General features: G+C 60.0%; 1 protein-coding gene across 1 annotated transcript in view; it reads left to right on the forward strand.

Annotated features, from left to right (window-relative positions):
- Positions 1-3,038: 3,038 nt before the first annotated feature.
- The window catches only part of RASGRF1 (Ras protein specific guanine nucleotide releasing factor 1), a 98,176-nt gene continuing 79,053 nt past the window's right edge, over positions 3,039-22,161 (forward strand). The window contains exon 1 of the mRNA XM_051834573.3: positions 3,039-3,458. Within this exon, the coding sequence (XP_051690533.1) occupies positions 3,183-3,458 (276 nt within the window). The 5' untranslated portion in view covers positions 3,039-3,182. The remainder of the gene's footprint in view (positions 3,459-22,161) is intronic.

The following is a 22,161-nucleotide window of genomic DNA, read 5'->3' on the forward strand; positions in this document are numbered from 1 at the left end:
GAAACCTCTCCTGGAGATTTGGCGAGATTTCTGCCCTGGGCCATGTCCCTGTCAGCAGCCAGCAGAGATCAGCGCCACCAAAATTCTCTTCATTCGCTTTCTTGCTCCTTTATCTGCAGAGATGGGAGCCCAAGGGCTGGAGGGTGGGGAACACACACAGGTGGTTTCCCGGGGGCAGTGGGGGGTGAGCTCTTCAAAAACGCTCAGAACCTCTGCTCCCATCTGCACTGCAGACTCTGGGCCCCTGGTTGCCATTCTGCGTACCTCAGTTTCTCCTTCTGTGAAATGGGCTGAGAAGTCTTATTCAGACTCCTTCCCAAGAGGATGGACCACAAAGACCAGCCCAGATGCACGTACCATGTTCCTGCGGACACCCTGTCCACCCCTGCCCAGGAGGAGACTCAGCCTCGGGCCTGGAGGACCATGCACTCAGCAGCTCGATGTGCCCACTTCCGCTGGCTTCTGAACCCCTCTCTGGTGTCCCCAACTCCAGCCCAAGCCAGGGTCAGCCCAGTCTTTGCAGTCCCCGTAGCCAGCTCCCCTGCGTGCGTTTTAATAGCCCCTAACTCCATCTGGAACCGGAGAAATGACCCCGGTGGGGCTGGGCGCAGGCTCGGCTCAGCGTCTGCATGGAGACTGCAGGAAGGTGACACGCACACGGCTCCCATGGGGGTAGTCAGAATGTGTGCCAGGGCACCGCCCCCCTCCTCTCTCCAACCAGGAGGCTTTGAGCCAAGGACCAGCAAGAGGGGCCCGCTCAGCCTCCCCAGCGCTCAGAGCAGGAAGCCCTGGGAAGGTGCAGGGTCAGAGGCCCCACCTGGCTTGCCCGGGCCCCAGTGCAGCCTGAGCTGAGTGCTTTGTAAATCTCCCCATGCGGTTCTCAAGTGCCACGGGTTGGGCTGAGTCCTACCCCTGAGCTACACCTTGGATCAGAATTTCTTCCCACACGCGGGGGAAGGTGGCTTGCCTCCTGCTACACTACCGGCCAGGTATGACTTGAGCCTTGGAGCTGGCCTCAGCTGCACCGTCAGGGGGTCCTCCGTGGCCCCGCCACCGCCTGGCACAGGCTAGGGGCTAAATGAACACTGGGGGGAACAAGCTATGTGAGTGCATGAATGAATGAAGTTCGAATGAGTGAATCCCACCCAGTCCACCTCTCCCGTCCCCTGATCAGTTGCCCCTGGAAGAGAACAGTCCTCCCATGACCCCTTGTGGGCAGCTCTTTGACAATGTCCCCAGGTGCTGCCAACCGCAGCCCGGATCCAGAGACCCCACCCCCACCCCCACCCCACAAGCCCAGCCTTGGCTCCAGCTCAGGGCACTGAGTCGCCAGCTCACCATCCGGGCCCATCTTAGCACAGCATCCCAGTCCCTGCAACCCAGAGGCCACACACTCGGCCCCGTCCAGATCCCACGCTGCCACCTCCTAGCTGGGCGACCCCAGCACGAGTCACCCCGGACCTCTCCCTGCCTCCGCTTCCTCCAGTGCGCAATGGAGCCACAGCATGGGCTGCCTCGTAGGAAAATCAAGAAGAGCCTTAGCCCCCGCCTTCTTTCTTTTCTTGTTCACCAAGTCCTTACAGAGAGTCCCTGTCTGAACCCCTGGGCGGACCGGCACAGGGGACCAGGGCCGGGTCTTCCCCGGAGCGCTCCGCACCCGAGGACACAGGCCTCAGCCGCTGCGCCTAGGACCAGTCGTCTCCCACAGCGCAGCTCTCGGTGGATCCCTCCTGTATCAGGCCCGGGGTCCCTGACCCCCCAAGCCCCTTCCCGGGCACTCCAGGCCTGCGTGTGTGCGTGCGTGTGTGTGCGCGCGCGCCTGTGTGTGTGTGTGTGTGTGTGCGCGCGCGCGTGCCAGGGAAGAGGCGCCGCAGGTTCCGCGCGCGAAGGCCGAATCCTTCCTCCTCCTGCGCGAGCCGCGCGGGCGCTACTGTGGGTGGCAAGGCGGCAGGGCCAGGCGCAGCTCCCCGGACGAGCGAGGCCGCTGCCCTCTGCGGCAGACGCCGGTGCGCGCTCCCCGCTCCCGCGCGGGGCTCGCCGGGCAGCCTGCGCGCCCTCCCGGTGCAGCATGCGGGCGCTGTGACGTTCTCGGATAAATGCCGTGTAACTGTGTAGGCGAATGGGAGCTAAAAATAAGAACGGAAAATCTATCATTAAGGTATCATTGCGCCAGCGCAGCTATTTGAAGGTTCCCATGGCCCCCGGCGCCCGCGTTTGAAGCCCGCCTGCAGGCTTTGGGGGCTGTTTGCAGAAAACCCAGCCGCGGCTCGCCAGCCAGACCGCAGGGCGCAGGGGGTGGCGCCGGGAATTATGGCAACGCTCAAAATAAAATAAAGCAGACGCTCGCCAGCCCCTCCCCCCCAACTCTGCCCCCAGTATTGCGCTCGGGTCGCGGGGCTGGGCGCTGACATGAATGTGCCGCCCGTGCAAAGACTGGGACAGGAGGTCTTTCAGATCTCCACCCGCCTCGGATGAGAAAAATAAAAGTAACGGGGCTGGGTGGGGGTGAGGAGAGCCGCAGGAGGAGAAAGGGGCAACCGGCACTTAAGCCCGGGTCTTCAGTGCGCGGCCGTGGGGCTCAAAGACGCAAACTCCCGGAGCCGGGAAGCTCCAGGGTTCCACCAGGTGAAGCGAAAATTGATCTGATTTGGTTTTGAACATCCGCAGGGGGGAAGGGGAGGCCCGCGGCGGGAGGGCAGGTGTATGTGTGTGTGTGTGTGTGTGCGCGCGCGTGTGCGTGTGCGCGGGGGTGGGGAGCGCCCAGGCGCAGCCTGCGCGCCGCTCTGCGCCTCGGCGGGGCTGCGTGCGTGTCCCTGTCCGCGCTGCTGGAACGGGCTCTTCGAGGGATCGGCGTCACATGACTCCGCCTGCCCCTCGCCAGCGCGCAGATCGCCGGTCCATCAATTGGCCCCGCGCCTGGGGAGGGTCGGGTGGCGTCTCCCCGGCCTCAAGGCTCTGCAGAGTAGAGCGGGGAAGGGTAGCTCTGGATTCCAGGAGTCTCGGTTCGGCGCTGGACCCTGGAGTGTAGATATTTGGGAGGGGGAAGGGAGAGAGAGAGAGAGGGAGGGAGGGAGGGAGCGAGCGAGCGCCAGAGAGAGGCAGCGCGCGGCGCGCACGGACGGGGGGCTGCTGGGTGCCGCGCGGAGATGTAAGCGCTGGGGTCTCGCTGGCCTCCGAGCACCATGCAGAAGGGGATCCGGCTGAACGATGGCCACGTCGCGTCCCTGGGGCTGCTGGCGCGCAAGGACGGCACTCGCAAAGGGTACCTGAGCAAGCGGAGTTCGGACAACACAAAATGGCAAACCAAGTGGTTCGCGCTCCTGCAGAACCTGCTCTTCTACTTCGAGAGCGACTCGAGCTCGCGGCCCTCGGGGCTCTACCTGCTGGAGGGCTGCGTCTGCGACCGCGCGCCCTCCCCCAAGCCGACGCTGTCGGCCAAGGAGCCGCTGGAGAAACAGGTGAGGCGAGCGCCGCGTTCTGACCTCCCCGCGCCCGGAGTCTCGGGGCTGGGGGCCTGTGGTCGGCCCGATGGCACCCGAACTTTGCGCCCCTGCGCTTCCGGCGCCCCGGACGGGGAGGGAGGGTCGGCCCAAGCCGCGCAGGTGACCCTGCGGCGGGCAGCGGGGGCAGGGACCGCGGGCGGGGAGTAGGCGCTGGCTGCGGCTGCCCTTCGTCCCCGAGAGCCCCGGGGGAGGCGGGGACAAGAGGGGCCGAGACCGGGAGATGCTGATGCCGACGGGGCGCGAAGCACCAGTAGAGGCGTTGAGTCTGGACCCACGTCCAGCCAAAAATGAGGCTCCCAACCCCCACCCTCACCCCCTCCAGTCCCGATGGCCCCCGACCGCCTGCCCTGGACCCGGACGGTGTGGTTCTCCGCGCCCGGGCAAGCGGACGGTGAGACGGGGGCGTCCTGGCGCCGCGGCCCCTGCCTGCCCGCGGCTGGAGCCAAAGAGCAGCCAGCGCTAGCTCGGCGGAGTCGGGGGCTTGCGGGGCCGCAGGGGTCGGTGCCGTGCCATCGAGTGGCCCTGGGCTCCCAGCCCGCCCGGAGCCGGAGCAACAAACCCGGAGGGGTCCCAAGGAGCGCGGTGACGCGCAGGGCTGGGGCCAGGGCCGCTGCGGAGGTGGCAGGGCAGGTGGGCGCCTCTCTCCTTCCCCGCCCCTGCGCCGCCGCCGCCGCAGTCGCGGCTCCAGCGCTGCGCGCGCGTTTCCGGAGCTACACGGCTAAAGGGTCTGCGCGGGGCCGGGCTGGGGCGCGCCCTTGGAGTGGGGGAGGAGGGGCACCTGCCGCCGCCGCGGAGGGGGAACCGAGACCGCGAGACCGAGAGCCGCAAGCCTGGGGCGCTGTCCAGAAGTATCCAGTGCGGGCCCCTGCTCTGGGAAGGCAAAGTAAATGCCAGTGCAGGGAGACACCTGACATCCAAGGGCCCCAGCCTGCTGGGGGCTGCCGAGAGTGGGGGACGCTGGAGCCCAGGAAGAGAGGGAAGCAGAGAGAGAGGCACTTTCCCAGGGCCACACCAGGTTCTGAGAGGAAGCCCGGGACATGGAAAGCCATTGCTGCGGGTGCGGAGCGGCAGGGTTGAACTGATGGACATAAAAGCATCGCTGGGCGCCTGGTACCCGACACCAGGGCAGGAGTCTAAGCCCAGGCTCTTCCTGCCTTGCCCTCAGCCCCCGGGCGTGGGGAGGTGGTGTCAGGGGGGCCGGAAGTCGTGGACAGAAGTGTTTGGGGGTGGGTGGGTCCCTGGGGAGAACAAGCCAGGGGGCAGGTGCAGCCAAGAGCAGGTGGCTCCTCACCTTGAAGCCCACATGGAGCCTGTGGCCCAGGCATGGCTGGCAACAGTGCCCTCAGCCCTGACAACTTGCGCCTCTCCAGCCAAAGTCCAAGTGTCCGGACCAGTGGCCTACAGCCCGTTAGACCAGCCAGAAGCCCCTTCACCCTTCAGCCCCTACCCCAGAGGCTGAGAACCACCTCTGGGCTGGAGGAAGGAGGCTGGGGCAGGTGTGTTAGCAGTGCCCTGGGGCAGAATCTCTGCTCTCTGGCTTGCTGTGTGACCTCGGTTAACTTGCAAACTTCTCGGTGCCTCCGCTTTGAAATCGTCAGCACAGAGCTGCTGCCCCTGACCTTGCTGTGGTTTTTGAGACCAGGAGGGGACGTGACCATATGCTTGCCGTGCGTTTCAGTTGGGTGCAGATGGATCGTAGTTGGTTTCTAAATGACACTCACCCAGGCAGGATTGTTCAGGTCACTGGGTGTTGAGGCTTCCTCCCATTTCACAGAGAGGGAAACTGAGGGGCGGGGCGGGAAAGGCAGGAGTCCAGCACCAGGGCAAGGCAGCGGCACGAGCAGACTAGAGCTCACCCAGTGTCTGAGCTCAGGAACTGAATCGTGGGGGTGGGGGTCAGAACCAGTGGACAAAACGCACGCATGATCAGAGCTGGGTCCCCGCAACACTAGCGCCGGGACCTCAAGCCTCTTCCCAAGGGCAGCCCGGCCCGGGACTGGAGATCGCCTCCTGCCCTGGTGTGGGCGTTCCCTTTACCTCTAGAGCACCTGTGGCTCATGGGGAAGCGGATTCTGCCCTTTTGGCCTGTATGTGTGTTGAAAAAAAAAAATCCCAACTCTTTTCCAAGCATTGGAGCAAAATGGATGGCTGACCCTAACCCTGTCTCTTGGTGAGCTGGCATGAGCGGCCTGGAGCCAGGCCCTTCTGGTACCATGTATGGGCCCACAGGGCATGTGAGTGGCAGAGGGCCTCAAAGAAACTGCCGGTTTGGGGGAATTTGTGAGTGTATGGGGAAGGCTTGCTTTTAGCGAGATGTCTTTATTTGTGAAGATTTTTTTTTTATTTACTTGAAAGTCAGAGTTACAGAGAGAGGAGGAGAGAGAGAGAGAGAGGTCTTCCATCTACTGGTTCACTCCCTAAATGGCCACAATGACCAAGGCTGGACCAGGCCAAAGCCAGGAGCCAGGAGCTTCTCCCAGGGACCCAAGCACTTGGGCCGTCTTCTGCTGCTCCCTCGGGTCATTAGCAGGTAGCTGGATCGGAAGTGGAGCAGTCAGGTGTCAAACCAGAGCACATATAAGATGCCGACAATGAAGGCAGAAGCTTAACCCGCTATGCCACAGCACCAGCCCCAGGATGTCATTTTTAAAAGGATTTATTTAGTTAGTAAAAGGAGGAGAAAGAGATGTCTCTTCCATTCACTCATTAACTCCCTCAATGGCTGCAATGGCCAAGGCTCATCCAGGAGCCAGGAGCTTCTTCCAGGTCTCCCACTTGGATGCAGGGGCCCAAGGACTTGGCCCATCCTCTGCTGCTTTCCCAGGTGCATCAGCAGGGAGCTGGCTCAGAAGCAGAGCAGCCGGGACTTGAACCTTTGTTCTGACATGAGATACCGGCATCAAGAGCAGCCGCTTAACCTGCTGCACCACAGCGCCAGCCCCCAAGATGTCATTTTTACCCAGGTCCAAGCAGGCAGCTTCCTCCTGGAATGGCTGGGGATGGTTCCTGAAGGCACAGAAGCCAGATCCTGCCTGGGAACCTCCCCCCGCCCCCAGTGGCAGGGACAGTGTCAGGGACGTAGCACATAGTCGAGGCACAGAAAATGCTTGTGGAGCTGGACTTGGTGTAGCAGGTGTGAACTGCACGTTGCCCGTGCTGAGAGCTGTCTGGGCTGTGTGCTGGGCTGAAGAAGCTGACCCCCACAGGCCCTACAGCCTAGGGAAGCAAGAGCCAGACAAGGGTAGGCACCAGGCAATGGAAAGACGTGGAGAGTGGGACGTTCAGGGCACTGGGGCACCGAGCGCCAGACCCATCCTACCATGGTGCAGCCTCTCCTGGCCACCTCCAGAGGACCCTGCCTGCTGCTGCTGTGGCTACAGCACCCAGGGGCTCCAGGCTGAGCTGCCGAGGCCTCCCGCCGTCGGACTGGCACAGCCATGCCCCGCAAACCCCTTGGCCTGGGACCCTGCTTGCTTATTCCTGGCTTCCCCTGGCCCTGATGCTGTTGCACACTCCCTGGAGGCCCGATGGCCATGCACTTGAACTTGGGGTCCAGCTTCCCTACAGGTTGGCCTTGGTGTCCCAGCCCCTGCTTGGGCATGAAGTCCCCCCTTGCTGGCTGTTCCAAGTTCCCTGGCATAAGGCTTCCAGCCCAGCTTTGCAGTCGGGGGGCCTGATCAAACCCACCCCAGCTCTCCCTCACCCCTCCCAGCTCGGAGAGGTCACAGTGTGGACCTCCGGCATCTTCCTGGGTCACTAAAGACAGGAGAGACACAGATCTCTGCGGCCAGAGTATCGGGGCCTGGTGTGGGCAGGAGGCCCGGATGCTTGGGGCCTCGTTGTTCCTGTTGTCCACCCCATTGTTACCCTTCCCTGAAGGCCAGACAAAGGTCCACTCCCCGGCCTCACAGGACAGACACGTGACCGCTCTGGCTGGCGAGTTGAGACCACCAGCAGCCCTGAGGCTGGAGTGTACCCATTTGACAGATGAGAGGAGGGTCTCAGCAGTGGCCACCAGCCAGGCACTCGCAGAAACAAAACTGCTTCTCTGGCTGTCTCGCCATGCTGCTGGGCCACGGTGTCCACGGAGCACACGGCCCAGGGACCCGGCTCTTGCAGGGGCTCTCAGCCCGGCAGAGAGCGGTGCCCCCCACAAAAGCCGCTGTCGGAGCAGCACGGCTTAGATGCGGGGCCAGCTCAGACCGTGCAGGGCAAGCCAGCCAGGTGCCCGCGGCAGGTGTGGCGCCCAGGATTAACCGCGTGGGGTGCTGCTTCTCTCCCCAAATGCTCCTCCAGCTGGCGAGAGGTTGAGGAGGCCCGGAACAGAGTGCGCATTGTGTGTTCACACAGTAGATGCTCCGGCTCTCAGAGCCAGGCCTGTGTCGGGTTCTGCAGATGGAAGAGAACTTAGTCCCTGTTCTCCAAACCGCTCCCAGAGGAGGGACGCGCTCTCCTCCAGTCTGGCCCGAGCTGATCCTCCATCCTGAAGACTCTCAGACTCTCCACCCCCAACACACACACACACTCACACACACATACACACATACACTCACACACTCACACATACACTCACACACATACACACACTCACATACACACACACGCATACACTCACACTCACACATACACTCACACTCACACATACACTCACACACATACACTCACATACACACACTTACACACTCACACACTCACAAACACACATACACTCACACACTCACACACACACACTCACACACATACACTCACATACACACACACTCACAAATACACACACATACACTCACACACTCACATACACACACACGCATACACTCACACACACATACACTCACACACATACACACACACTCACACACACACTTCCGCCCTTCTTTGGCCCAGGTGCTCCCAGGTCCTGTCATTCCCCTCCCCCAGATCCCCCTGCAGGCAGCAGGCGACCAGAATGATCTTTTAAAATGCAAATCACATCATGAAAGCAACAGTGGCTCTCCTGGCCTTTAGAAAAAGAAGAAAAAAAAAATTTCAAACTCCCAGCCAAGATCTGAGGCCCTGGAGGTCCAGGCTCTGGCCCCACTCACTCCATCACCTGCTTCCTCACCCCGGCCTGAACCTCCATTCCCATCCCTCTGCCCTGGGTCAAGGCCTTGGCCGAAGCCGGTGCATCTGCCTGGAATAATCGCCCACCTCCATACCCTTTGAAGGCCAGCCGCTCCCGCAGGTCTTCGCCCTGTCCGTGGCCCCAGCTTCCCTCTTTTATAGCACTCCAGTGCTGTCCGCAGTCCGTGGTCACTCCGTGTACTTGGGGGCTATTCTAACTCAGAGTCTGGGTGGTGTGGAATTCCCTTATAATAAAGACTTCAACGAGACAGACTCAGCTGGGGCAGGCGTTGGCCTAGAAGTTGACATTGGTTAGACATCCCAGGCCACAGTGCCTGGATGCAATGCCCAGCTCTGGCTCCCGATTCCAGCTGCCTGCTCATGCAGACCCTGGGAGGCAGCAGGTGGTGACTCGAGTACCTGGGTGCTTGCCATGCAGGCGGGAGACCTGGACGGAGCTCCTGGCTAGCTGGCTTAGGTCCTGACCCAGTGCTGGCCGTCGCAGGCCTCTGGGGAGTGAAGCAGCAGAGAAGAGGCCTCTTACACTCTCTACCTACTAGCCAAATAAATAAACAAAAGATTATTTTACCCGCCACCCCACTGGATGTAGCAGAGGTGAGCACGGGATGAAATGTGCGGTCCACGGGGAGGCGGGTGGGGCGGAGGTGACGATGAGGTTGAGGTTGAGGTACCGAGGGCAGGTGCACGGCAGAGGACTGTGCCACTGGACGGGGCCTCCTTTCATCCCTCGGGGTCACAGCCTGGCTTCACCCACCAGCCTCTCCCTTCTCTTCTCCAGGGGCGGCTGGTGGAGGGTGGGAAGTGAACTTGGCATGGCCACACTTGGATTCCACTTTCTCAACCCTGCCAGGCAGGGGAGGTCACTGCAGCTTCAAGGAGGGAGGACAGGAGCCCAGAGGCTTGGCCAGAGCTCCAGGGCAGAGCAAGTCTGAGCTGTCTCAGCCACCTGTCCCTGTGGAGACGCCGTTGGGTCGGCCCCTCACCTACACCTTCTTGCCTCCTTCCAAGGAGCCCTGGGAGCCGCTGCCCAGTTTAACTTTTATATACGAGGGGTTTTCAAAAAGTTGGTGAAGGGGCCAGTGTTGTGGTGCAGCAACCAGTGACACAAGTGTCCCGTATGGGCACCGACTCGCATCCCAGCTGCTCCTCTTCCTATCCAGCTCCCTGCTAATAGCCTGGGAAAGCAGCAGAAGACGGCCCAAGTACCTAGGTCCTTGCATCCTCGTAGGAGACCCGGATGAAGCTTCTGGCTCCTGGCTTCTGCCTGGCCCAGCCCCCATTCCCACGGTGGCCATTCGGGGAGTGAACCAGGAGATAGAAGATCGACATCTCTCTCTCTCTCTCTCTCTCTCTCTGTAACTCTGCCTTTCAAATAAACAAATAATTTTTTTAAATTAGTCAATTTATTTGAAAGCTATTATTACAGAGAGAGGGAAAGAGAGGGAGAGAAAGAGGTCTTCCATCCACTGGTTCACTCCCCAAATCCCCACAACAGCCAGAGCTGGGCTGGTCCAAAGCCAGGAGCCAAGAGTTTTCCCCAGGTCTCCCACATGGGCACATGGGCACATGGGCACAAGGGCCCAGGTACTTGGGCCATCCTCCACTGCTTTTTCAAGCGCGTTAGCAGAGAGCCAGAGTGGAAACAGGGCGGCTGGGCCTTGAACCGGTGCCCATATGGGATGGCAGCGTTGCAGATGGCAGCTTAACCTGCTGTGCCACATTACCCAGACCCTTCACCAAACTTTTTACTAAGCTGGTACGAATGCAGATTTAACCTATATAATCTTGCAGTAGGGTATTTCAAAACAGGAGACCAAAAATACTGAATAAGAATAAAAGCTGTGTACTGAGCACCTACTATGTGCCCGGCACCAACATGCGTGTTTTACACCCAGCACTTCCCTTAAGTATTCCAGCAGCCTGGTGAGGTTAGCACTGCTCATCCGTTTTCACGGTGACAAGCTGAGGCCCAGAAATGCCCAGTACCTTGTTCAAAGCTGCAGCGAAAGATGTGGAAAAGCTGCTATGGGAGCCTGGCCTGCCCAGTTCTGGAGCCTTGGCTCCAACCACAAACACAGCATGAAGACAGGCTGGGGGCGGGCTGGGCACCTAGTGGTTTAGGATGCTGGCGAAGGCGTCACATCCCACACTGGAGAGCTTGGGCTTGAGTCTGGCTCCTGACTCCAGCTTCCTGCCTTTGCCCACCCTGGGAGGCAGCAGGTGATGGCTCAAGTGCTTGGGTCCCTGCCACCCATGTGGGAGACCCGGATGGAGTTCCTGGGTCCCAGTTTGAGCCTGGCCCAGCCTCAGTTGTTGTGGGCATTTAGGGAGTGAACCAGAGGAAGGAAGCACTCTGTCTCTCTGCAACTGGTTCTTGCCTTTCTCTGCAAAGACAAGTGGAAGGGAACAGGAGAATGGACAGCGAGTGGAAATGTGCCACCAACGCCCTGGTGACCTCGCTGTGGGTGGCTTTGGCTTCTGCTGGGTGAGAACCTTGCAGCCAAATCCTGTGAGCCCGGAGGGAAAACACGCTGAGGCAGGCACAACGTGCCCAGCCCAGTGTCCCTGGCATGCATGGGAGCCAGAACTGGTGCCTGTGTGCAGGCAGCCAAGTGGAGAACTCGGTTCCCCGTGTCTGCACAGGAGCCTGGAACACTGGCAGTACCCCAACTTCCATGAGGGCCACTGTTGTGCCGGGAGCAGCTGGGAGCCTTGGACACCCCAACTCCTGGTCCCCCCAGGAGAGAGGACCACGCAGCCTCCACCCCAGCCTCCGGCCTCCCTCCCGAGGGTCACTGTGCCCAGATTTCCCGCCACCTCCTAGCTCGGGGAGGCCTTCACGCCCTCTAAGCCTCAGCTTCCCCATCTCTGTATCAAACTGGAAGTCCCAGCACGGCACAGTCGTGGTCATCAGGGTGACCAGGCGGCACCTCGATGGAGCAGTGGCCCCTGTCTGTCACCCTGGTCCTCGCCGGGCTCCGACCCTGGATCTGCACATCAGATGGAAACATCAGCTGCCTGCGAATATCCGGGCAAGGCTGCCCCCGGGGAAAGGAAGCCGATTACTGCTAGGGGCCTCCTTTGCCCCCACCCAGCCCTGTGGGTCCCCCCTCCCATCATGCACCAGTCGGCCCTCTCCGTCCCTCTCTTCCTCTCCTGCACCGGCCCAGGCCGCCTTCGCCTCCCATCCAGACTTGTGCAGGCTTCCGAGCCCCCGCACCTGCCAAACGCTGCAGTGACCTCTGACCGCGGAGGCTCCCAGGTGCGGCTTGGCAGGAGGGTGCTGCCCCCTGCTGGTGCCGACTCGGGCCTCCGCTGTCACCCACCGTAGCTGGGGCCAGGGAAGGGGCGGGTGCCCTTTAGAGGGAGCCACTCCGAGTGCAGCCCCTGGAGGAGGAGGAAGCTTAGCTCTGTACCTGCGCCCCCGCAGTCCTGGGTGAGCCGCGCTGCTGACCCCGGCGGGCCCTGGGCACCGGTCCTGCGGACCGCTCGGCGGCCGGGTCACCTCTCCCGGGTGCCAAGCTCGTCATGGCGTGCGTGTGCACGGAGTCGAGGTGAGGAAGGTGGAGGAGCCGCAGCGATGGGTTCACGGAGCCGGCGGAGAACGCAGCTCCAACAGGGCAGGAGCCCGGCCAGGCCTCCCTGCTTACCTGAAGCCCGGGGACTCTGGCACCCTTGGCCAAGCGCCACAGAGGCGTTTTGGCCACTGGGCGTCCCCGGCACTAACAAGGAGGAAGATTGCTGAGGCTGAAATGTCAGCCTGAGATTACTCACACTCCGCTGCCCGCATCAGCCACACAGAGCCCAGGAGCCAGGCCCCCGGCCCAGTGATGGGGACGGTGACCACACCGTGTGAGCTCCGCTGACCCCCAGGAGAGCCCGAAGGGACGGGGGCTCTGGGGGTCCAGAGAGGTGGCCAAAGCACTTCCGGGTCATTTGGGTCACCGTCGTGCCTTCCCCAGGCCTGGTGTGGGGAAGCCGGCCCCCACCCCCTCACACTCCTCCCCTCCCCCACCCAACTCTGAGCTGGAGGGAGGTCACTGTGACCTTCAAGTTAGGGAGGTGGCTCCAGGGTGGAGGCGGGAGGCCCATCAGGAGGTGGCTGCAGAACCGGGCACGCTCGTGTGTGTGCGCACACACATACATGCACACACACACGCAGAAGCCTGTCCTAGGGGCGTGCTAGGGGCAGGAGAGGCCCCCTCTCTCTCGTCCCTGCCTGTGATCCTGGGCTCAAGTCAAGGCTCTAGTGCTGGATGGTTTTAGAACCATCCAGAGCTCCAGTGCACCTGTGACCACACCCCAGACCCCATGGGGCTGCCCACATCCTGGGTTTGGAGCCCCAGGTGTTGCCTGTGCCCCGCCGTATCGACACCCACTAGGAAAAGCACCTTCTCAGCTTAGCCACCAGGTGACCCTGCGGCCGCCGTGGGGGCTCCCTGGTGGAGACGGGGGGACAGCGGGGGAGGGGACGGCATCATCCTCTGGCAGGGGACGCTCTCTCCGCAGATACCCACGGACCCCTGTGCCTGGCTGCTAACGTCCACGTCCGACCTTGAGCTCTGGGTCGCTAGGATCACGGACGTTCAGGCCGCCTGGTCGCCGTCTACTGTAAAGACCAGATCACCCTAAGCGGGCACGGCCAAAGCAACATCTTCCCCGTGGGGGAAAAAAATGAGCTCTGATTTTTTTCAAGTTGTAAAATCCCACTGCAGTGCTAAAATAAAAAATAAAAAACTTTCAGAATGAAGCGTAGAAGAAAGAATGAATGGATGTGTGGATTCGTAGGAGGGACACACAGACAACTTCCAACCCAAGCAATTAGGGAGGTCACGTGGGAAAACGTGTCGTACTTGGCGTCCCCCATCCACCCTTGTCCTGAGCCCACTGCCACTCTGCCACCCCCTCACCTGTCCCCGTGTGTCTCCCCTGTCCCCTTACCACACCTGTCGCCACTCCGGCTCCCTTCACTGCTGGCAGACCTGCAGGTGCATCCAAGTGTCAGGAGATCCGGTATCAAGTGGACATGAGTGACAGGGGTGACTACGTCTGAGAGCCCCCTGGTAGACAAGACAAAAAGGGAAGCAGACTGGCCGTGGGCCACGCCCTGTCTCGTGCCAGAGGAGCAAGAGTGCCTGTCAGTGCCCTCGGGCCTTGCAGAAGGGGAACCAGTAGGGGAATGACGGTGGTGACCCCCAGGGCAGTCACGTCAAAGCTAGGGGCCTGTCGCCATCTGCAGCTCCGGCTGGCTCTCGGGAAGCTGGGCAGGCTATGCTGGCGAGGCTTGGGTAGGGGGAGTGTCCTGATGACCCGACAGTACAGGGTGCAGCTTGGAGAAGCCCCGGGAATGGGCCAGTTGGACATGCTAAAATAGCCATTGCGTGCCTGTACTTTAAGTTGTAGGAATGGCAGGACATTTGCATGGCTCAAGATCCAAAAATGACCAAGAAGCATACAGCAACAGCCACCTCCCACCCCCACCCTCAGCAGCCCAGCTTCCTCCCCAGGCGTGGTCCTTAGTGCGCTTTCCTGGGCTTTCTCAAGGAGAGATTTTACACACAGCCGCTTCAACAAGTTCCTGGAAGATGGAATGAAAAGTCTGCTTTGGTGCAAAAAAAATTGTTTTAATTCATGCATAATTTTTTTCATAATACACATTTTCCATGAACTTTAAAGTGCATGTATTTATTTGGAAGACAGGGAGGGAGGGACAGAGAGACACCCAGAATGTCTATCTGCTAGTTTACTCCCCAAATGTCGTCAGTGGCTGGGTGTTGGCCAGGGCTGAAGCTGGGGTCTTCCACATGGGTGGTTGGAACCCAATCATTTGAGCCATCACCTGCTGCCTCCCAGGGTCTTCGTTTGGAGTCAGAAGCAGAGACAAGTGTTGAACCAGATGCTCCTCTGGGCGGGGGGGGGGGGGGGGGGGGAGACTGAGAAGTCTTCCATCTGCTGGTTCACTCCCCAAATGGCAGCAACCTCTGGAGCCGATCCAGGCTGAACCCAGAAGCCTGGAGCTCCATCCGGATCTCCCACATACTTGGGCCATCGTCTGCTGCTTTTCCTGGCACATTAACAGGGAGCTGGATTGGGAGCAGAGCAGCCGAGACTTGAACCCGTGCTCTGATATGGGATGCCCCCGTTGCAAGCAGCAGCTTAACCCTCTGTGCCACAACATCAGCCCTCAACATGCAGGTGTCTTATCTGCACCCTAACCACCAGGCTAAAAGCCCACCCACCAAAACGTTTTAAATATTGGTTTATTTTCATTTTATTTGAAAAGCTGAGAGACAGAGAGAAGTCTTCCATCTGTGGTTCACTCCCCAAATCCCCACAATAGCCAGGGGTAGGCAAGGTGGAAGCCAGGGCCCAGAATTCCATCCAGGTCTTCCAACCTCTCGAGCCATCACCTGCTGTCTCCCAGGGTGCTCACTGGCAGGAAGCTGGCTTGGAAGCAGAGCCAGGACTCCAACCCAGGCACTGATACGGGAGGCAGGTCTTTCAAGCCGTGTCTTAGCCACAGCACCAATGAACTTTGTGAAGACCCCTGCTATGCATGGATTTCAAAATGTTTTGCACCAAACATGTTTTTGTTCTGTTTTTCATGAACTTTTGGAAGTACATCATATACTCATATATATGCAAATATATGTTAATATATGCATGTGTGCATGATTGCTATGCATACCACGGACGCTGTCCCACCCCTGGTTTCCTCACTGTGCTGTACAGATGATTTCCCACACGCGTTCTTTCTCGTGGCTGCCATGTTTTGTCCCACGGCAGGGATGGGCTGTGGATCTTTTGGCCATGCTCCTCTCATGGGACATCTGGGCCATTCAAATCTTACTTTCACACACAGAATTGCAATTAACAAATGCCTTTGTGCATAGCTCATCGAGAGAGAGAGAGAGAGAGAGAGAGAGAGAGAGAGAGAGAGAGAGTTCTCCATCTGCTGGCTGACTCCCCAAACGACCACAATGGCTGGGGCTGGGCCAGACTGAAGCCAGGAGCCTAGAACTCTATCCTGGTCTCCCATGTGGGTGCAGGGGCCCAAGCACTTGGGTCACCTTCTGCTGTTTTCCCAGGCACATCAGCAGGGAGCTGGACTGGAAGTGGAGCAGCTGGGACTTGAACCGGCATTCATATGGGTTGCAAGCATTGCAGGCGGTGGCTTAACCCAGCCCCTCTAACTGGAATTTTGACAGAAGAGAAGAGGCAGGTGCCTTCAGACTGAAGTTCACGCCTTCATTCAGCCCACACTCAGAGAGGCAGGGGTGGAAAAGGAAAGGGTGGGCTGGCAGGACCAGCCAGGCATGACAGCTGCCAGAGCCCATGTCATCATGGACGTGCCTCCAAGGGCATGGGGTCGTACCCATCAAAACAGGACCGCACGGTCACAAATGGCAGACACAGAGGCTTTCCCAGGACCTTTAGGCTCAGATGCTGCAGTTACACCTGCTCTCCTCCCCGCCCACCATGGGCCGGGAAATAAGGAAGCAGGGTGGTACCCAGTCTCTGGCCTCACACTGGGGCTGGATTGCTGGACAGAGGTTCAGCCCCTATGGGAGACCAGCAAACTGGACATGGGCCTGGGCCAGGTGCTCAGCTTGGGGACATGGCGGAGGTCCTGGTGCAGTAACCAAGCCCCTGGAAGACTCAGACTTGAGAGCTTGGAGGCCCAGCGTGGGCAGGATGAGGCCAGCAGGAGGGGTCCTGACCCTGTGTGCAGCCTCATCAGGTGCAGTGGGGGAGGTGTGCATGGTAGGTCAGTCCTCTCTGCATTGATGTGGGGGAGCCCCAAGGGCCAGTAGAGGCCAATGCTTCCTTGAACTGGGCTCACTTGGGAACAAGGACCCCTGGGGAAGTTCCCACAATGCCCCAGGCATGGGGGCGTGCAGCCAGGGCTGGAGGGACCGGCACCGGGCATGCACTGTGTTCGGGAGCTGTGAGAGGTGAGAAGGGCCGGCAGAGTGGCTTCCCAGGAGCCTCGCTGTGGGAAGGGGAAAGACGTGATGGGAGAGAGGCCTGGATGAGTGCCCCTTATCTTTTTAAGATTCATTTATTTATTTGAAAGGCAGAGTTAAAGAAGAGAGGGAGAGAGACAGAGAGGGAGCTTCTATCCTTCCATCTGCTGGTTTACTCCCCAGATGGCCACAACACCCAGCTCTGGGCCAAGCCCTTCTTCCAGGTCTCCCACATGGGTGGCAGGGGCCCAAACACTGGAGCCATCTTCCGCTGCTTTTCCCAGGCCAACAGCAGGGAGCTGGAACAGAAATGGAGCAGCGGGGCCGGCGCTGTGGCGCAGCAGGTTAAAGCCCCGGCCTGAACCCCAGCATCCCATATGGGCACTGGTTCTAGTCCCAGCTGCTCCTCTTCCAATCCAGCTCTCTGCTATGGCCTGGGAGAACAGTAGAAGATGGCCCAAGTCCTTGGGCACCTGCACCCGTGTGGGAGACCCAGAAGAAGCTCCTGGCTCCTGGCTTCGGATCGCCTCAGCTCCGGCCATTGTGGCCAGCTGGTGAGTGAACCAGTGGATGGAAGACCTCTCTCTCTCTCTCTCTCTCTCTCTCTCTCTCTCTCTCTCTCTGCCTCTCCTCTCTCTGAGTGACTCTGTCTGTCAAACAAATAAATCTTTAAGAAACACGAACCAGCGCCCATATGGCATGCTAGTGTGGCAGCAGCAGCTTTACCTGCTATGCCACAACACCGGGCACGAGTGTCCCTTTATTTGAAGAAGGAAGGAGACGGTGAACACTGGGCAAGGGTGTACACATGCACTTGTACACGTACACACATGCACACACGTGTGCACACGCACACACCATAGCCAGCCCCTCTCTGCACAGGGACATCAGGCAGAGCAAACTGGCTGAAGCCAGCTGGGCCCAGCAGGAAGAAGGGAACCAGGTTCCCACGGGGGAGAAGGTGGCCGTGCCTGGCTTGGGCCGTGGAGTGACACCTGGTTAGACTGACCGTCCGCCAAGCCAAGCCTGCTCCTCCCAAAGTGGGATGAACTACAGGGGCAGGAGCAGTAGGGGGCGCTGTTGAGTTGTCCAGGTGGGAGAGGCCGAGGCCTTGAGGCTGGGCAGGAGGAAGATGGCGAGAAGGGAACTGGGTGTGTGTGCACAGACACACACGTGAACACACACACATGCAGCTGTGTTTTCCAGTAAGCTGCCAGTGGGAGGCCGGTGAGACCCATCAGTCCACCCTGCAGAAGAGCCGAGGGCTTGGGAAACCACCCCTGAGCCTTTGAATGGAACACTCGTAGAACAATGATTTACCCAGCCCTGGGAGGTGTCGTCCACTGCATGTGCCCACCGTGTGGAAGAGGGGGCCGCCCACCCAAGTGGAAGTGTGTGCTGAAGACCTCAAGGCGAAACAAGCAGTAATGAACCTCAAGCAAGTCTGCCAGGTGCAAACCCTGGCACACGCCACGACCCCAAAAGGGACCCTGGGACCTCAGATCCCATGGAATACGGACAGATCACCCTCCGAGGTGGAAACAAAAGGGTTCCGTGGTGGGCCGTGTTAGAGAAAAGATTGCTTCGCTGCCGGTCTGCCCGGTGCGCCACCTGCTGTCCTTCAAAAGCCAGGGGCACTGTGATGGAAAACCAGCCCCCCACCCCACCCCTGCCATGCCTTCTAGCCAGCTCCACTGCCCGTGCCTGGTGCCTGAGGACCAAGTCCGGTGCTCCCTCCTCCGGCTTTTGGTGTGAATCATTCATTAAACAGCTGCACACGTGTGTGGTGACGGCAGATGCCTTCAGTTACCCAGACGGCAAACACTGGCTTCTCTGTGCCCAGGCCACAGCCCCAAGCCGGGAACTCAATCCAGGTCTCCCACGTGGGTGGCAGGGATACAGTGACCGAGCCATCAGTGCTGCCTCCCGGGGTCTGCTTCCTGGTCGGTCCCTGTACGTTTGCCGTTGGAGCTCAGTGCACACAGCTCATCAGTCTGAGATCACCAGGAGCCCTAGCAAGCTGACTCCCGGGGGCCTGCGTCCACCGCTGCTCCATGCTGCCATGTCCCCAGTCCCCGCCGGCACGTGCCACCCAGATGAGTGGAGACACTTGGCCGTCGCAGCAGACGTGAGAAAGTCCTCACAGTACAGTCGCGAATGGCTTTGTTGGGCAGACGGGGGCAGTGAGTGGCAGCTCGCCAAAAAAGCCCGGAGCTCCAAGCGGACTCGGAGAAAGTCCCAGGTCTCCCTGCTGCCACAGGTGCCCCACGTCTGGCTGATAATGAGGGCTGTGAACTTGCCGGTTGAATTAGTGAATGAGAAACGCTCTGGGTAGAGGTGAAAGGTGTGAGGACTTTGTGGTTCACTGTGAATGCCCCGGGAGTGTACGACCAAGACGGGTGCCTGCTTACTGGGCGGAACCCAGGACTGGGAGGGAAGGCGGGATTACCCAGGGTCCTCAGCTTGAGGCAGTGCAGCAGGCCTGGCCCAGCTGTTGTCACTTCCACCTGCTCTGTCCATCAGAGAGTGGCCAAATCTGGGGCTGGCTCAAATCTGGGGCAGTTGGTCACCCCCTGCCTGTGGGCAGTTTTCTGGTGTTCTGTGTCCCCATGGAGGTGCAGCCTGTTGCGACAGGGCACTAGGGGAGGCCCAGCACCAAGCCCCCTCCCCAATGCCCAGAGACTCAGTGCCCTTCAGCTAACCTAGATGGGGTCCTGGCACCAAGGCTCATCCTGAGACAGGAGGGGGAATGCCACGGTCCAATGCACTGCAGTAAAACCGTTCATTGCTTATCTTTTATTTATTTTATTTTTGACAGGCAGAGTTAGACAGTGAGAGAGAGAGACAGAGAGAAAGGTCTTCCTTCCGTTGGTTCACCCCCCAAGTGGCCGCTATGGCCAGCGCTGCGCTGATCCGAAGCCAGGAGCCAGGAGCTTCTTCTGCATCTCCCACACGGGTGCAGGGGCCCAGGAAATCCCCCACTGCTTTCCCAGGTGCATTAGCAGAGAGCTTGATCGGAAATGAGCAGCCGGGACTGGCGTGCATGTGGGATGCCGGCACTGCAGGCCAGGGCCTTAACCCTCTGCCCCAGAGTGTCGGTCCCTTGGTCCATCTTGGAACCCCTGGCAGAGCAGCGTGTCAGGTTCTCCATCTCTTACCTGAAGCCTAGGGGGCTCCAGCCCCGCCCTGACTCACTGCAGAGGCCCCAGTGGGGTTCGAGGCCACTCTGCAGCGCTGGCAGGTGCCACGGGTGGTCCACCAGCCTTGCTCCTCCGCTAACAAACTCAGGTGCCATCCACCGATCCACTGGCGGATCCTGCCTCCGTCACATTTCTGCCCCTCAGTGAGTTCATACAACGACAGCTGGGCCCCGGGGTGCTTCTGTGGGCCGCTGGGTGGGTGGTGAGGCTTGGGCGTGGCTCTGACTTGGCCCAGGCAACCCTGTGAAGGCCATAACAGGTTCTTTCCACACAGCCCTCGTCCATGGTCCAGGACCCGGGCCTCCCGCCCCGATGAGGCTGCACAGGAAGTACTTACTCCCTCCTGAAAAGCTGGCCAGTGCCTGGTAGAGCCAGGGCTGCGACCCTGTGGTCCTGGCCTGTTCGGCTGCCATCTGTGAGCCGGGATGAGGTTCACATCAGTGGTCCTCCAACATTCGCATGGGGTGGGCGCTCAGCCTCGCCATGAAGGCAAGACCTGCAGACTCAGAAGCTGCGTGGTCACTCTGGTTGGTCTCAGCGCCATGCTAGGGACGCCGGAGTCGAGGTCCCGGTCCCAGCCCAGCAGCTCTAGAGGGCCCCCATGTTTGAGTCCCGCTTCCATTACCCTGCCCAGCCTGGCAACCTGGAGTACAGGGGTGATGCCATTTTCGGGGATGATCCCGGTGCCCTTGAGCTCTGATCCAACACCAGCTGAGGTTACGGGGCTGTCTCGGGGCTGTGCGGCCTCCCAGGGTCACCGCCCCTCCCTGGATGGACACTGAGATGAGTATTGATCCAGAACCCCCGGGAGCCCCCAGCCCACTGTAGACGAGGGCCTCAGGGATGTAACGTAACGCTCCCTGGCCCTGGACAGCTGTCTCCGAGTCCCAGGGAGCTGGGCTGCCCCCACCAAGGCTCTGGGGAGCCCAAGCAGCCCAGTGGCTCCTCCTTCCTGCCTAAGCCCAGGCCCCAGGTACGGATCACAGTGCTCCAGCACCAAGAAGCCTGTCACAACACATTTCTGAGGAGCTGGTGCTGTGGCGGAGTGGGCTAAGCCTCCACCTGCAGGGCCAGCATCCCACGTGGGCACTGGTTCAAGTCCCGGCTGCTCCACTTCTGATCCAGCTCCCTGCTAGTGCACCTGGGAAAGCAGCAGAGGACGGCCCAAGTGCTTAGGCCGCTGCACCCACGTAGTCAGTCCAGAGAAACTTCCTGGTTCCTGGCTGCAGCCTGGCCCAGCCCAGGCCATTGTGGCCATTTGGGGAGTGAACCAGCAGATGGAAGACCTGGATGTTGGCCCTGTGATCCCCCAAAGTGTCATCAAAGGAAGGGGTTTTACAGGCGAAGAAGCCGAGGTGGGAGCCACCAAGCACCCGCCCTGAGGCTGCACAGCGGACACAATGAGGCGGCTTCACAAAGTTCATGGAAGGCTGGGCGTTCGGCACAAAGGTTCGAGTGCCACCTGGGGCGCCCGCGTCTCCTCTGAGTGGTGGCTCGAATCCTGGCCCTGCTCTGACTCCACCCCGGGAGGCAGCAGGTGCTGGCTCAAGAGCTTGGGTCCCTGCCACCCACCTGGGAGATCTGGATGGAGTTCCCAGCTCCTGGCTTCAGCCTGGCCCAGCGCTGGCTGTCGTGGGCATTTAGGTTAGGCTTAAGGTTAGAGTTCAGGTTAGTGTCAGGGTTAGGGTTAGCAGATGGAAGATTTTTGTCTGTCCTAAATAAAATGGAAAGAAATCAGTATAAATGAAAAAAATCATGGAAATGGGATTAAAGTATAAGTTTATTTGGGTGCAGAGACAGTTTGGAAATCCGTGCCTAAATTTTTTTCATAAAACACTTTTCCCGCGAGCATTTGGAAGTCCCCAGAGCTGGCAGAAGCATTTGCCGGCTAGCACGGTGCCACCTACACTGTTCATCTGCTGTCACCCAAGACGTGCGGGAATGTGAATGTCCCTTCTCCCCCCATCACTGAGGCCACTTCTTGCTCTCTGTCCCTTTGTCCCAGAAGCTCTGTCCCAGCCCGAGAGGGCCCCCAGTGAGGACTGGTGGGGCGTGGACGCCTTGACCCAAACTGAGCCATGAGCCCGGCTTACTCCAAGCCAAGACTTCCCTGTGCTCTTTGCTCGGAAACCCCAGAAGGTCCCTAAGCCTCCTACAGACCCTGCCCCCACAACCGTGCGAGCTGAGGGCCCATCCCCCCAGACCGTGCCTGGAGGACACGTCCTGTGCCCACGGGTGGTGTGGGGGGTCCTCTGTGGGGGTCAGTCGTGCCCAAGACCCTCTGATAAGGTCCAGCTTTTCTGCTGGTGTTGCCAACGGCGACACCTAGGCGGTGATACAGGGGTTGGCGCAAAAGTTCTCTGGAATTTG

This window comes from Oryctolagus cuniculus, chromosome 12, assembly GCF_051225735.1.
Source record: "Oryctolagus cuniculus isolate XC-2025 breed Fujian yellow rabbit chromosome 12, ASM5122573v1, whole genome shotgun sequence".
Taxonomy (NCBI): Eukaryota; Metazoa; Chordata; class Mammalia; order Lagomorpha; family Leporidae; genus Oryctolagus; species Oryctolagus cuniculus.